The sequence below is a fragment of the Perna viridis genome, chromosome 8, assembly GCF_037379345.1.
Source record: "Perna viridis isolate PV_CMFRI_1.1 ecotype Kerala chromosome 8, ASM3737934v1, whole genome shotgun sequence".
NCBI classification, from domain to species: Eukaryota; Metazoa; Mollusca; class Bivalvia; order Mytilida; family Mytilidae; genus Perna; species Perna viridis.
This window is the reverse complement of record NC_142452.1, coordinates 40,760,378-40,773,717: the sequence shown is the minus strand read 5'-3', so window position 1 is coordinate 40,773,717 and position 13,340 is coordinate 40,760,378. Positions and strand designations below refer to the sequence as shown.

The 13,340-nt window shown below is 31.2% G+C and overlaps 1 protein-coding gene across 1 annotated transcript; it reads right to left on the bottom strand.

The window, feature by feature from the left end:
• Positions 1-1,574: 1,574 nt before the first annotated feature.
• Positions 1,575-6,272, bottom strand: LOC148610510 (uncharacterized). The gene is made up of 4 exons (XM_088543199.1): positions 6,134-6,272; positions 4,464-4,635; positions 3,068-3,144; positions 1,575-1,690 (listed from the first exon to the last, which is right to left on the bottom strand). Exons 1-4 carry the CDS (start codon positions 6,198-6,200, stop codon positions 1,575-1,577), a joined length of 432 nt encoding a protein of 143 aa, XP_088399325.1. The 5' UTR covers positions 6,201-6,272.
• Positions 6,273-13,340: the final 7,068 nt, after the last annotated feature.

Sequence of the window (13,340 nt, the reverse complement as noted above, 5' to 3'; positions counted from 1 at the left end):
AAACTTAAGTGTCGTACAAATATTTTAAACAATGCATGGTAAAGAGGTTGAAAAAATCAAAACTTTTATTGTTTGTATATTTATGTTTCTAAACTATCGATTCATTTTTCATCCTGCTCCTAAATACATTTTTATATGTGACATTTGAGAATTGGCAATAAAAATTTTGTCTATTGAAAAAAAAAAAAAATTCATGTGGATATTGTTTATTGCGCGAAGTGCAATAAACAAAATATGTACATTGAAAATTTATGTTATTTTTCTATAGATAAATTTTTTATCATAGCCAATTCTAATAAATTAATTTTAAAAGATATTTTTATCTTTAAATATGAGAAAAGTAGCTCTGAATTTAACTGAATAGGGCGTGTCAATATTTTTTGTTTCCATTGAGATATAACAGAATTATATTTACCAATCAGATTACAGTAGTTTTCTCAACTTAATTTATATATCAATAACTCCTTTTTTCACAATTATGACCACTATCAATAACTTCTTGTTCGATAAAAGGACACGGAATATGGTGGTAACTCAATCGAGGACACCCAGCTGGTATATTACAAGTGATAGGACGGATCATCTCTCCAGGAAGCTTGTAGACATACCCTACAATACAAAAACAGAAAGTGGCATTCAAAAGTGTCTTAGCTAAATCACACATAAACGCTGTCAGTGATTTCAGGATGTTACAATGAACACCGTAAGCAAAAAAAGCGTTAATATCTGTTAAATATGAGTTTTGAATTATTATCTTGATAAAACTATTTTCACTTCAAAACTGGGAATCTGCTTTGAAATAGATTTTCATAGCGAATCAGAGTAAACAATAAAAAAAATAAAGTTTGCTTAGCACTAATTATGTGTATATGTTTGAGTAATAAGACATTATTCATGCAATAATAAAAGCTTTAGTAATGAAATCCATGCGGACATATATGTAATGTGGATATATATATTTTCAATCCAAAAGCATGCATTCCCTTTTTTTTTTTTTTTTTTTGGATTCTAGTACTTTTTTACTTTTTACTTACCCTTTGCTAAAATAAAAAAGGAAATAATTTCATTTGACAATGTATATATATATTTATACAACATTGACAATGATTAAAACGTTGTTAGTCTTTATACTAGAATTTATATAATTCTTGCCATGTTACAATATTAGAAACAAAATATCAATATTAAGGTTGACAACATTCACGAAAAAAATCATGGACAGAAACAAGTCTCAAGAACTTCACTGCCTGTGGGGTTCATTTTTTTATTTTCGTTTGTGCACTTCAATTTAAATGTTTATTGACTAACGTTCGAATATTGGCCTAAATATGATCAAAATGATCACGTGCGCCAATACGGGATATAGCCGTCCAATACGGCTTTTACCGGTCCAATACGTCATATTTGATCGGTTAATATCCGTATTGGCCTAGCATATTGGACTTTCAATGTGGCTAGCCTGGGTCAAATAACTAAGCCAATATGGAAAACTACACAATAATACTATAAAACAGAATGAAATGACATGTAGGTTCTCTATCTGAAAAAAAAATCAATCCTAAAGCTTATGATTATCATGCTGTTTTGTAACGAAGTGTCTTATAAAACTTACTCCCAGTCACCACCAGTTTCGCCATATTGTTTACGTCACAGAGTGTGCAAAACATTTCAGGTTTGTAATATGGAACGTCTAAATAAAATAAAAAAAAAGTTATCCGAATCTTTTGGGAAAAAATACCGTCTGTATTTTTTTACAAAACAGATCATGCACATTAGTGGAAGATAATTATTATTTCATGCAATAATCAGGCAGTAGGTGTTATGCATATCAATAACTCAACATTTTTCTTTTTTTTTTCAATTCATGGACATTTACATTGCACAGCATCATTATTCCGTTTAATTGAAGTGTTACGGGAAAATAAATATTTTTGAGAATGCATCGGAATAAGTCCTATTAACAGACTTATCTAATCTGATGTGCAGTTGTCCATGCTCCCAATTTTTAGTGGAGTCCGAGTTGTTCATTTGCTTTTGTTACTTTGTATGTATTATTTTAGTTACTTTATGTTCTTTGTTTTGTATGTCAGTTTCCATATCTGTCCCATGATTACACATGTTGATTACCGCCAAAACCTTGGTTGCCTTGATTACTCTTTATTCAGTTACTTTTTTTTCTGTGGAAAAAATATAAAATAAAGAAAAAGAAATGTTCTATTGACATACTTGATTTTTTATGTTGCTTTACTAATATTACATATGAATATATTCATATTATATATGATGCAACATTAAATATGATTGGGAAAATGATTAATTATCACAAAATATATATATAGTCTTGTTTAATGGGTCCAAAATATCAAATATACATTTGTTGATTGCTTTATTTTGATATGCACATAATAGGCTCACTATATTCTGAATTTCATAGAGATCATCTCGTTTAAGCTTTATTTGTTCGCTTTTACCACGTTCATTCGTTAGGAAATATAAATCGGGGAAACTCCATTTTATCATTTTTTTTACCATGGGCTGTCCCTTTATTGTTTAACAGCGAGCGATTCTTATAGTTTCTTCATATTTTTTTATGGAAGCAACATATGAGTTGCACGAAATGTTGACCATGTGTTTATAGTGTTTATAACTTTTACCATAGTTGTGATCTAAAGAACTTTAATATCAATACTTTTAAATAAAGTACGTCAAATAATAATTTAAGATGAAAAATTGTAAAACAAATCTGATTTTTTAGAAGAACAATGATTCAAATATATAGTTCATGATAAATATTTCGGAAATTAACGAAATAATGGAATTTTGATACTTTACAGCAAAATTCACCTTGACATAAAGTCGTATTTTTCGTTGGGTACTAAATTTCATGGTTTTCGTGTGTGTGCGAAACCCATGAAATTTGGTTCCCAACGAAAAAGTTAATTTTTATAGACGTGTATAGTGAAAACCTCAAAACCACGAATTCAAGAATCCACGAACTTGTGTTTCTTCCCTAATCCACGAAAATTTGTACCCAGGAATTAAAGTACTTTCACAGTACATACCATACCTTTCGACTGGTAATAATATCCTAGGGAGGGATTGCACAGGATTACATTTTTCACACAGAAATATTGGTCATAATGTCTGAATAAAATAATGAGTAAGTTATTCAAATAACTGACAAGTTATACATGTATTTGTGATGTATTTCTCTGTTTTAGTTGATTTAAGATGAAGAAGTTTTTAATAAGCACTTAAATTATATTTTGATTGTAAGCTGGTTTGTTCAAAGTGATGTTATCTACAATCATAGATTGCAAAACCCTGCCAAGTTATGATTGATTAACAAACAAATTTCAGTCACATACATATGGGACATTTTGATATGATGTAAATGTGTTTCAAAGAATGACCTCTAATCAGCAGCGTTATAATCGATCATACGTATCAATCCAAAAGAAGAAGAAGTACTCAAAACGATTATAAACTATCGAATAAGTAGTATAAATCAAACACTGAGAGATTATATCATGAGCAATGGAATAAAATCGCAGTGTATCGAAATTTATAATACTTCAAAATTTGAATAAAACTCTGATATAATTCTGGGTCTAACGTGTCTGATATCTTGGTTAATAAATACACAAGGAGGCCTTAGGTCCATCAGCATTGACATTAACCAAAAAACAGTAAAATGTTTTATATTTTTTCGTCTACATAAGTATTAAATCAAAGCCGAACCTAAATGTGTATATATAAAAAGCACTGGTTTTATTGTTATCAGGCAGGTGTTGCTTGTAAGAAGACAAAATTGAAAAAAAGAATAGATATTGATTTTAAAATCCCTTTGTAGAAGTTGTCCTCTTCTTGCCATTGTTTTCTAACCAGACATTTGTCACTTCATGTTGCTAAGAAGTGAGACCGGTATTACTTAGTGTCCGTAATTCTGAGTTTCTGGCGAAAGCCAAAAGGCCTACTCTACGTCATGTCGGAAACCAAAAAAAGTTTGTTTTAAAAAAACATAATCTATTATTGAAATCCATTTATAAATACTTTTGAGCGATTGTTTAGGGAATGGGGATGAGAAATTGGAATCGAATTGGAGTATGGGGAGGGGATGATAAATTTAAAATGGAGGATGTGATAATTCGTTTTTTTTTTTTTTTTTTTTGGTATCAAATGATCTATAACATCAAATATTAAAGTTGGAATGTTAAAAAAATGAAAATATAATCTTTGATTTGATGATGTAAATATTTGATACATAATATGCGATGTGGATTTTTATGGGGATGGGGATTTTCCATGGGGATTGGAAAATTATCAATGAGGAATCGGGATGTAGACAATGGGGATTTGGGGATGGCATATGGTGTAAGTAGGACGGTTACACTCAGTGGCTGTACTGAAAATACATACAACCAAATTTGGGTGAAACTAATATACAAGTCTATAATACAAACTTTACTACGAAAAATGACCCCCGACGTTCTACACACTCGGATTGTGAAAATTGGCAGCCTTCAGGACGTGACACGTTGTTCCATATTCCTACACCATATTTGTCGACAAACCACACACTGTCCGTCCCTACAAATCTTGGTTCCTCTCTCCAAGCACAAGGCCATTGGCAAACTTAAGGATAAAGACATGAAAAAAGTTGATATATTTAACATCATGTCAACAAAACACTTGTGTTACAAAAACGACTGTGACTTAGTTTACATGATAAAATGTCGTAGTGGCTTTTTATGGTGTGATTTGTCTTGAACAGAAGACAGGTCAGATAAAATATAACTGTTTTTACACATTTGCTGTTAAAATGAATAAAATAGATTCTTTTATATCTGACAAATTCACTTTACTCGAATGCCTTACAAAAAACCGAATCTTTTGAGGTAGCTTAAACATGAAAAACAAACGTATCAGCATATTATCATTTTGTTTCATATGTGAACGAGTTATGTAGTGAACAGTGTATTCAAGCAGACTTCACTCCTGATTAAATCAGAAAGAAAAAGCACTATTTGATCAGGACCTTTAACTGCTATTCCCTATAAAATAAGAGTTTGATGCCATTTAATAATAAAATATTTAAATATGTCTACGCTAATGACACATATATCGGTCTGCGTCATATATTGAGCTTATGTGAGACATCAATAACTCAGGAAGACGTACAATTCAAAACTGGCTGTTTGGCAAAAGTCAACACCCTTGCTTATTTTATGTATATCGTATAGCACAGGTGATGTGTTCCGTCAGAGCTTGTTTAAGCTTTCAAAATTTGATTTTTCTGCTTTACCTTTTATAACAACATGTTAGCTCCTAGACCAAAGTTCTCTTGCCACAGAACAAAAGTCGTCAGTAATTTCAGTGAGCAGTGAAGTCGTTGCTCGTAAATACAAAGTAACCAATCATATATTTTGCAAATTTCGATATTCTGTTTACGTGTTTTGAGAAGACAATGGCACCAGATGCATTAGAATCAGACATGAAAAAAATCCAAAACGGGTTCTACAATGTGCAGTTAAGAGAAAGAAACATAAGTGTTTCAAGTAATTTGAAATTTGTAATTCTGCAATTTTTTATCAATATAAAAAAAAATGATATGGTTTACATTACCTATCACGAAAACAGATTTGTTCAAAATATTTTGTTCTCTTCTACCGTTTTAAATCCGATATCATACGAGTAACTATATTTTTCTAAAGCAGAAGACACTTACCCCTAATGATGAACCTGGCGAATACTTATATTTTAGTGCAGAAGTTTTGATAACTTATTCTTTCGTTTCTAAGTATTTTATTACCGTACATATGTATTGTTTTGGGTCTTAGCTGTTTAGTTGGTGTTGTCTTTATCGTTTGTCCCCCAACATTCAGGATATCGATTTTTTCCAGGTGTATCAATATATCATGATATGGAAATGCTTAAATAGGACAAGCATAAATAAAAACAGTAACCATTGTATTTGCAATATATTTCATATAGTAAATATCAAATATGCAATATTAAATAGTTCGTACTTATAAAAGGTTTCTTGTCAAAACGTCAAATCATTAAAATGCAGTAATTATATTCCGAGATTCCGATCAAATTAAGTGTAAAATCTAAAACCAATGTATATTACCTGAATTATACGTGTAAGTACCAGCAATTAAGAAACAGAGTGTAAGCAAGTTTAGACTCCTATACATTTTAATGTCGAAGTGTCAATTGATCACGTTTACCCCTCTCGATTTTTTTTTTGCTGCTTGTAAGCTCAAAAAAGTACGTAATTTATGCTCATGATTGTAATTTTTTTTTTTCGATTGTATGATGTGATTAGAACATGCATTAGGAGACCAAATTGAGCGAAGAAAAACATTATCCTAACAAGCAATAAATAATAAAACAAAATGCACTATAAAGCTACAATGTTTAAAAGTGTAAATTTCCTTATAACACCATAAGCCATTTCCACGTTGTATATACCAACTCATTCAGTCTCCCAGATAAAATATATTCGTGCAAGAGGAAGCCACAACTCTAATGTCATTACCGTTCAATTATATATTGTGCAACAAATCGATAAAACTAATTAATCTGATTATGCCAATGAAACGTTTGCCTGACAAAGTCAAGCACCCTGCATTAAAACATTTAAATGTTGTCTAGCTCTTGATCAAAATCACCTTCCTTTTAACATCATCTCTATGAGTCACACATTCTCATGTGTCCGTTCCATAGTTCGAATTCCAAATTGCCGTAAACACAGACAAATTCTTAATGCATCAAGGGTTATAAAAATTATTCTAAATTGTAAATACCAAAGCGATGATCACGTTTTCAAACATTTTTTATAGCACGAAAACTGACTGAATTAACCATCACATGATTAACAATATCCAAAACGTTTGGAAAATTTCCTCCCCATTCGCCATAGAATTAGCAGTTTAACCCGTGCGAGGGTTGTATTTACAAGCTGCTGTTAATAACAAAGTAGTTATATCACAGATTATAATAATGTTATTCGTTTTCTTTTTTGGGGCATCAAACGATTTTTTCCACGCCATATGTAGTAATTATAGAGCTTAATCTATCAACAAAACACTTTAATGTATATATAGACTAATATCAGCTATACCTAAAACTTTTTTTTATTTCTTTTATTTAAAAAACATGAATACGGATAGTTTATGAGGATAAAGGCGTTTACGTTATTAAAGGAGATAGACCTACGCAGGATAATTAAGGCACTTCAACTGTATTTTCTACTACGTAAAATAACAGTCATAAAATGCTACAATGTCATAAGCAATGTCTATGTCAACAACCACTTTTCACAAATTCTCTCTAGAAACATTGGAAGAAAATAACAAATGCACGGAGAGTTTCAAGCATCATGATCATGCACACTTGTATTACAAACTTTAAGCCTTCACTACGATACAGTGGATAAGGTACGAATGTGGACGCTGATAATAAAGCAAATAAATGAAGGAAACATCAAATATCTTAATCGTATAACCCACTACATTGTATATGTCACTTATTCTTGAATCTTATGATAGATCATTTAAGCGTTTGTAAACAAAAGAGAATCGAAAGTTGGACACGTACTATGCTAGTTTTTTTCATCTCTCCCGGCCTGTTCCACTCAAATGAATTGTATGTGTCAAACATCAATAGAATTGGAGTACAATAAGGAATATATCGTTATCTGGAAAAAAACCGTGAGGGATAGTGGAACAAAATAATCTTCAACTGACTTTGACAGATTAACAAATTTTACCGCACATCATATTTCTAATATGTATTTCTTGGCAAATCTGACGATTACTTTCTTTTTCCAGCAATATTCAGGACAAATACACACATCAAATTGTCTTTGTAATTAACATGTCAGGCAAAAACATTTTATAGTTGAGTTGATGGATGTCAGGAAATGAACACGTGATTCCAAGGGAAAATCCCCATAAATCGAAAGTAGAAAAATCGCATATTGTTTAACGTATTTTATCAAACAAACCCAAACGAAAAAGTATAATAGCAATTTTAGTCATTTTAAAGTAGTTTTACTGTGGAATGCGACTTGTAAGATTTTTTTTTTAGTTTCACTTAAAACCGCCTTAACCGTCCTTCGTAGGTTAAGGAACACAACTCTTACAAATCATTGGAATGTTTGTATTCAGCGTTTTATATCAATCTCATTAAATCATCATAGTAACTTGGACTGATTGCATTCTAATTCAAATGAAAACTTGAAAGGCTTTGGTGAAATTTACCATATATATTTCATTTCAAGAGTTATGTCCCTTACCCTATGTCTATCTCTTCAAGGGAGAACAATCAATCATCATATCTTGGGATCACTTCTTTTATGATCGAGTTTGATATGACTGATCATCCTGGTTGGGAAATTGGCATGTTATGTCATTACTTTAAGTAAATTTGGTTTTTTTTTAAATACGAAATGTCAATTATATGTTGATCATTAAGATACAATTTGCTATGCAAATTACTTTTTTACATATGTATACAATCATGAAAAATGTAATCATTCAGTAGCTGAGTATTTTGTACACTACATTCATCCTACAATATGCCTTATTTATCACCTGTAATATATAGTGGCTAAAATATTGGTAAAACAACCAAATCAATAATTTCACAGGATATGGCTAAGGCGAGAATCTACAAGGCCAATATAGATTATTTCTAAATTGACCCGGATGTTGCAAGCACTATAGAGTACCTGTAGATTTAGCATTGAACTTTCCGACAACTTTAGCCAGGTTTTGTTGATTTGTGGAAATGTAAAACAAAACAAAAATTCTATACTTGTATGACATATTCCTATGTAAATGACTGAACTATTATCCTTTATGAGCTGCATGGGACAAAAACTGTATAAATTGTGACTTTGAGGTACTAAAATGTCTTCATGGTAACTGTGGAACCTTACTCGAAAAACAATCATAAGTTTAGATTAAGTCAAGTCAATTTATTATTATAAAGTGTACATTATTTTCGTTCAAAATAACTTAGTACACAGCTTATTGTACGCTACATAAATTAATAGTTAAACCTTTAGTAATCAATAAAGGAGTAATTACGGATGATTTCCATATTGCCGAGTCGTAGGGCCTCTGCTTGTCGTATTTGCCGTAAACAGTGGATCTATAACTCAGCCAATACGAAAATCACTACGTAATAAAAAAAATAATATCACCAGAAATTGAATCTACTTAGAAGGAATCCACCAAATAATTGAGCACTTGATAATAGATTTAGTAATCCAATTGCTTTTTTTTTATTAAACCAAACACACTACCATGTGCACAATTCTATCATATGCTAGGGTGAAAGTTCCATAGAACATCATTAGCGGTTTCAGGCAGAAAACTTTGTCAAAAGCAATCATGAATTCGTTGTTTTCCTTTTAAACCACCACTAGGAAAAAGGAGGGTTTATGAAAATGAATCATGGAGGTGGATAGAATTGTTGTCAAATTATCGGTTTTGAACAAATCATATATAAAACAACATTATTACTTTTTAATAAAAAATTAAGAACATGTTTTTAAATTTATAAAATATTCCCTAAACATTAAATCAAAACCTACTTTAACGTATGCAATGTTTTCTTTTTCAATATATATGCTTCAATTTCATAAGGATCAATGAACAACATATGTCCATGTAAAGTGTCATCATACCATTATACAACTGCAAGTTTATTCAAAGTATCACACTGCATTTATTTTATTTCATAGTACACCTCCTGAAACATGTAACATTCCCAATCCCACGCACACGAAGCACATGATAAACGAAAGTTGCGTGAAATACGTTGCACGAATCACGATACACAAGCGACCGTGTCCACCGGAAGTTTTCATCTCTGTTATTGTCATATTTTTGGAATCTAAATTGAGAAACGAAACTAATAATAGATAACGGTATATAGGGAACGTCTGTTCGTCGTACTTTGTTGATTACTAACATTGCACATGTAGTTTTACATTAATGTGCATTATGCTTTAATAAACAAATACAATATAAATAATTTCTAGATGTCCATATGTATTTTGATATAGAATATCATTCATATTCATTACCATGGTACGTTGCGAAACATTTTCATTGGTCTGGGAGTATGAAAATGCAGAAATTTTGTAAAATTGGGATAAAATTTCGAAATTTTTAGATAATACAGATTTTTATCATACCATCATATTGTTTGAATATTGAGTAACTGCACTTGGATCATTGTTAACATATTTTTCTAATTCCAGGAATACGAAAATACTAAAATTACATAAAGTATTAGTAAAAAAAACTACTCTAAGAAAAAAATAATTGCATTGTTGATCAGAAAAATTTCCTTTTTTAAAATGGATGGTACATTGCAAGAACATTTCCACTGGCCTGGGAGTATGAAAATATTAAAATTTCATAAAGTTGGGGAAAAATATACTCGGTGTTTAGATAACAAAGTGTTTTTGGGTTGTGTGATACCATCCTATTTTCCCTAATTATGAAAAGAAAATAAAATCAATGTGACAAAAAAAATTCCATATTTGATGCATATGGAACATTGGGATAATATATACCTTGTTCCAGGAGAATACAAATACCGAACTTTCTAGAAAAGCAGAGGATGCTTACCTTACCGGTGCACCTGGTCCACGCTCCCAGTTTTTAGTGGAGACCGAGTTGCTGATTTACTTTTGTTACTTTGTATGTATGATTTTAGTTAATTTATGTTCTTTGTTGTGTACGTCTGTTTTCTATGTCTGGTCTTTGTCCCTGGAATACATTCTTTTGATTACCGCTATAACCTTGGTCCCCTTGATTACTCTTTCATAAAGTATTGGTAAACATTACTCTACTTTGAAGTAATTTATCTATTTTAACTAATGCGATACAATCTATTTGTCCAAAAAGAAAACATTGCAATTTTTATATGAACAATGTTCATTTTTATTATGCAAAGTACATTGCAAATACATTTGCATTGTTCCGTAAGTATAAAAAAAAATTAAAAAAAGGTAACATATACTCATATTTTAGAAAACTGTGCATTTTTGACTGATGCGATACCATCTTATTGCTCTGAATATGAAAAGAACCTAATTTTTATGTGAAAAATGTCAAAATTTGTTGTATATGGATCATTGAAAGCAAATTTTCTTGGTTCCAGGAAAAAAACAATACAATTTCAAACAGTCTTGGTAAAAAAATACTATATTTTCAAATAATTAAGCTATTTATCTAATGCAGTACCAATTTATTTGTATAAAAAAGACAATAGTGCATTGCTGATAAGAAAAAAATGAGCATTTGTATCATACGTGGTACATTGTGAAAACATTTTCATTTGTCTGGGAGTATTAAAAAATTGAAATTTTATAAAATCTTAGTACTATATACTCATATTTTAGATATCAAAGTAATTTTAGCTTTTGCGATACCAACTTATTGCTCTGAATATGAAAAGAAAGTAAATGAAATATGAAAAACATATATTTGTTGTATACGGATCATCGGGAACACATTTTTCTTGTTCCAGGAAAATAAAATTATCAAAGTTTCATAACGTTTTAGCAAAACATACTCTATTTTTAAGTATAGTCGGCGTCACATAAATAACATACTGTTAAAATTTGAATAAAAATATTTTCTACGACTTTATTGACACCTACCGTCGTTTAAATTGTCTTAAATGACTTGCTCATTCGTTTAGCCAAACGGCTTCTCCCTAAACATTGAATCGTTAAATTCCGGTCAGATTTTAATTCTAGGTGGCAATATTTACATTGTAAAAAGTCGGCCATGTTTACAGTGATCGGTTGCTAGGAGATGTTGTTTACGTTTAAATGGTTTGTCCAAAAACCGAAGAACCCAGAATGCAATTCGGCGTTATTTCGGATATCTCGGATTTATTTTACGCGAACAACGTATAATACCGAGAAGTTGATCAAGCAGACGATTGTCACCGGAGTTCGACGGGAACTTACGCACTTCGTTTGTAAACAAATCGTCCCGTAAAAACCAACATGGCGGATATTAGTATGGGATTTTCCCGTAAGGATTTGTTACGCATGATTTAAGCTAATCAGCGACTTGTTTTTGAGAAGCTGTTTGGCTAAACGAATGAGCAAGTCATTTAAGACAATTTAAACGACGGTTGGTGTCAATAAAGTCGTAGAAAATATTTTTATTCAAATTTTAACAGTATGTTATTTATGTGACGCCGAGTATAGTAGCTATTTCTCTAATGTGATACATTCTTTAACAATTATTTGTTGAACAAGACAATATTGCATTGTTGATCTAAAATGTCATTTTCTTATACGCGGTACACTATGGTAATATTTATTCTCAAACGACAAACAAACAGCTATAGCTCGAGATCAGGAACTGTTTTCCCGACCATTTTGTTTTTAGCATTTCTTCTTATGTTCAATAAAGTACGAATGTTTAATACAAATTATCCTACATATAGTAATTCCTGACAACATATTTATTTTTATCCAATCAGCATATAGAACCGTTCACAGAGAACGTTGCACGATACACGAAAAACGACGCAAGCAGTGCACACACAAAAAGCACAAGCATACGAATCCAAACCTGCACGTTACATGATCCCACGAAACATGCACACAAAGCACCTATTACACGCACATGAAGCATACGAAGCACACTTAAATTGGAATGTTAACTGTTTCTGGAGGTATACACGATCTTCCTGTTCCAATTCCGTTTATCCCTAAGTTAAAGCAATAGAAAAACAAAACATGACAAAAAACAAAAAAACAAAACCAAAAACAAAACAAAAAGGATTTTCTGGCCATCATATCTACTAAATATTATAAAGGGACTGTGATGTGTCAAACGTGATCTATCGGAAAAGAACGAGGTAGTCAAGTGTGTATTGCTTCTATGATTTTCAAAAGTAGTAGCATGGTGCGTATCATTTTAATAATCGCGTATTACCTCATAAACTGTAAGACATTTCATTCTAATCTAATTGAACCATTTATATATCACCGGCTTGTAGTCTAATGTGTAATAATATCCGTAGTAGTTCGTACTGGCAATATCTTTAGATGTTTGACTTCTAAATGGACTGAGATGGCTCTTTAGTGCCTTGATTTTATGGTTTCCCAGTCTTATTATCTTGTCGAATAATACTTTCCGGGTAGACAAAATCATCTTCTTCCTCTAGAGACGTTCCTTTTAAGATGGTAGGTTCTGCTGGTGCATCGATTTTCAACTTAGATCTGTTTGTACTGATCTTAAGCCAAGTTTCTTATAGGACATTTAGTTTATCTGACTTATCTTGTA

What these genes read in the sequence shown, in the direction of transcription:
- LOC148610510 (XM_088543199.1), bottom strand. Translation starts at nt 6,200, where the DNA reads ATGTATAGGAGTCTAAACTTGCTTACACTCTGTTTCTTAATTGCTGGT. An exon ending in TACTTACACGTATAATTCAG is followed by an intron (nt 4,636 to 6,133) that starts GTAATATACATT and finishes TTTATCCTTAAG; the next exon opens with TTTGCCAATGGCCTTGTGCT. An exon ending in ATATTATTACCAGTCGAAAG is followed by an intron (nt 1,691 to 3,067) that starts GTATGGTATGTA and finishes TATTTTATTTAG; the next exon opens with ACGTTCCATATTACAAACCT.